Source organism: Sebastes fasciatus, chromosome 3, assembly GCF_043250625.1.
Source record: "Sebastes fasciatus isolate fSebFas1 chromosome 3, fSebFas1.pri, whole genome shotgun sequence".
NCBI lineage: Eukaryota > Metazoa > Chordata > Actinopteri > Perciformes > Sebastidae > Sebastes > Sebastes fasciatus.
The window spans coordinates 37,236,630-37,238,484 of record NC_133797.1 but is presented as its reverse complement, the minus strand read 5'-3'; the positions used below and the strand labels follow the sequence as shown (position 1 = coordinate 37,238,484).

The following is a 1,855-nucleotide window of genomic DNA, read 5'->3' as shown; positions in this document are numbered from 1 at the left end:
GAATCTGGGCAACATTTTATTTAGAGGCTTCATCTTTTCAGAACATCATTGATCTCAACAGAGTCTCCACAGATTTTAACATATTAACACCCTTCATATTACAATCGTGATGAGAGGACATTGTTGGACGGTTCGTGACCTACAGTAGGTGAACAAGGTTAATTATTAGGGATGCAACGACACCGAATCGGATATCAGGCCGGTACCGACTCAAATAGCTGGATCGGGTATCGGTGACAACGGGGCCGATCTATTAAATTCAGTTCTATGTTTATATATAATATACATTATATACTGGAATTTTAATTCCTGTTTTAAGTTTTTACCAATTTGTTGCTGCATTAAACAGGTTTACACTTGAATTGTAATTCCTGATACTTTTTAAAGTATTTGTTTTTTACCAAGTTACTGGTATTTTAATAATAAATAACAATTCAATACATTTATATCTATGTATTTATTTGTTATATTTCATTTAAGTCAAGCCTGTTGTTGCTTTACACATAAAAGAATGATCCCAGTCACTTCCACACAGTAAGGCATGCAGCCTATTAATTGAACACTGGTATCGGATCGGTACTCTCGGTATCGGGTAGCCCAGGTTTCGCTATCGGGACAGAAAAAGTCGGATCGGTGCATCCCTAGTTAATTGTGAGAGAGGGCATTGATGCAGACAATGTGTGCACATTTCTTCTTTTGGTTTTGGAAAGCATCTGGCTCCAGTAGTCATATTTTGTTTTGTACAAATACAAACCCTTCCTGATATCACAGACTTAAATTAACGAGCAGGTACAAGAATACAATGACTGTTTGGCAAACGGGCTCGGTGATCTCACGGTTGTGTGATGAGATGACCAGCAGCAGCTTCAAGTGTTCAATATTCATTTAATCTCAACAGTGCGTGCTAAAACTAGAGTGCAAAAGTATGTTTAGTTTACAGTAACAGAAAGTACTGACCACAGAGCTGAAAGTACTACTGAGCCTCCTGCAGGATAACGGAGGGTTTATCAGAGAGCCTGTTTGCCACAAAGGTTAGTTTATTATATTAAGGCGGTTTTTAGAAAATTAAAAATGCTTTGGCAAAGAATTCTCCCCAGAGGAATCAATTACATTTCCTCTCAAATTAAGTGCCTTTTCTACCCATTTCAAAACTGTCTGCCATCCTCAGCACTTCCTCTTCTTGGAGTACTCATTCACCACCTCTGGCAGGACGCTCTCGTCCTCCTCCACGTCCGCCGTCACGGTCTTACCGACCACTAGGAAGATGTCCTCGGCCGCTACGCCCATGGGCTCGGCCACCTTGACCGTCAACATGTCTTGAGTCAGGACGGTTCCTTTGGGGATCCTGACCTTGGCCACCAAGGACTTACCCAGCTGGAACAAAAGAAAGAAAGGACTGATATTATTATAAATGACAAAAGTAAAGTTCAAATGTTTTCTAAAAAGTTCTCCATCTTTTTAAATGAGACTTTACTTCATTAAAAACAATGTTTGACTCTGTATTGTTTCCTTGTGGAGCGAGGATATCTCACCTTATCGTGGCACGGCTTCTCACAGAGTAACATCTTCTTGACGCCGTCCCCCATCGACCTCTCCACCAGTCGGATGGAACGAACCAGCTCGGTTAGCTCACTGGGCACCAGCGAGGCTGAGTGGTCGTTTCCTTTCCACGACTTGTCCAAGGTTACGTGGCGCTCGATGACCTTTGCCCCCAGAGCTACGGCCGCAACCGAAATACTGATCCCAGACTCGTGACCGGAATACCCGATGGGAATGTCGGGAAATTCCTTCTGGTATTCCTGTAGTTGATAATTGATACCACTGTCACATCAAATTTGAAGCTAGGCGCCGATTA

General features: G+C 42.2%; 1 protein-coding gene across 3 annotated transcripts in view; it reads right to left on the bottom strand.

Annotated features, from left to right (window-relative positions):
* Positions 1–1,855, bottom strand: part of LOC141764971 (N-acetylneuraminate-9-phosphate synthase-like) — a 5,610-nt gene continuing 3,755 nt past the window's right edge. Inside the window, exons 5-7 of one of the 3 annotated variants that reach the window (XR_012593337.1) lie at positions 1,533–1,799; positions 296–1,374; positions 1–218 (exon numbers count right to left, since the gene is read on the bottom strand). Coding sequence is in view for 1 of the 3 variants with exons in the window: in XM_074630721.1 (XP_074486822.1) it covers positions 1,165–1,374; positions 1,533–1,799 (477 nt within the window). In the remaining 2 variants the exon portion in view is untranslated. Of the gene's footprint in view, positions 1,375–1,532; positions 1,800–1,855 lie in introns of all 3 variants that reach the window. The other 2 variants (XR_012593336.1, XM_074630721.1) reach the window with 2 other exon arrangements.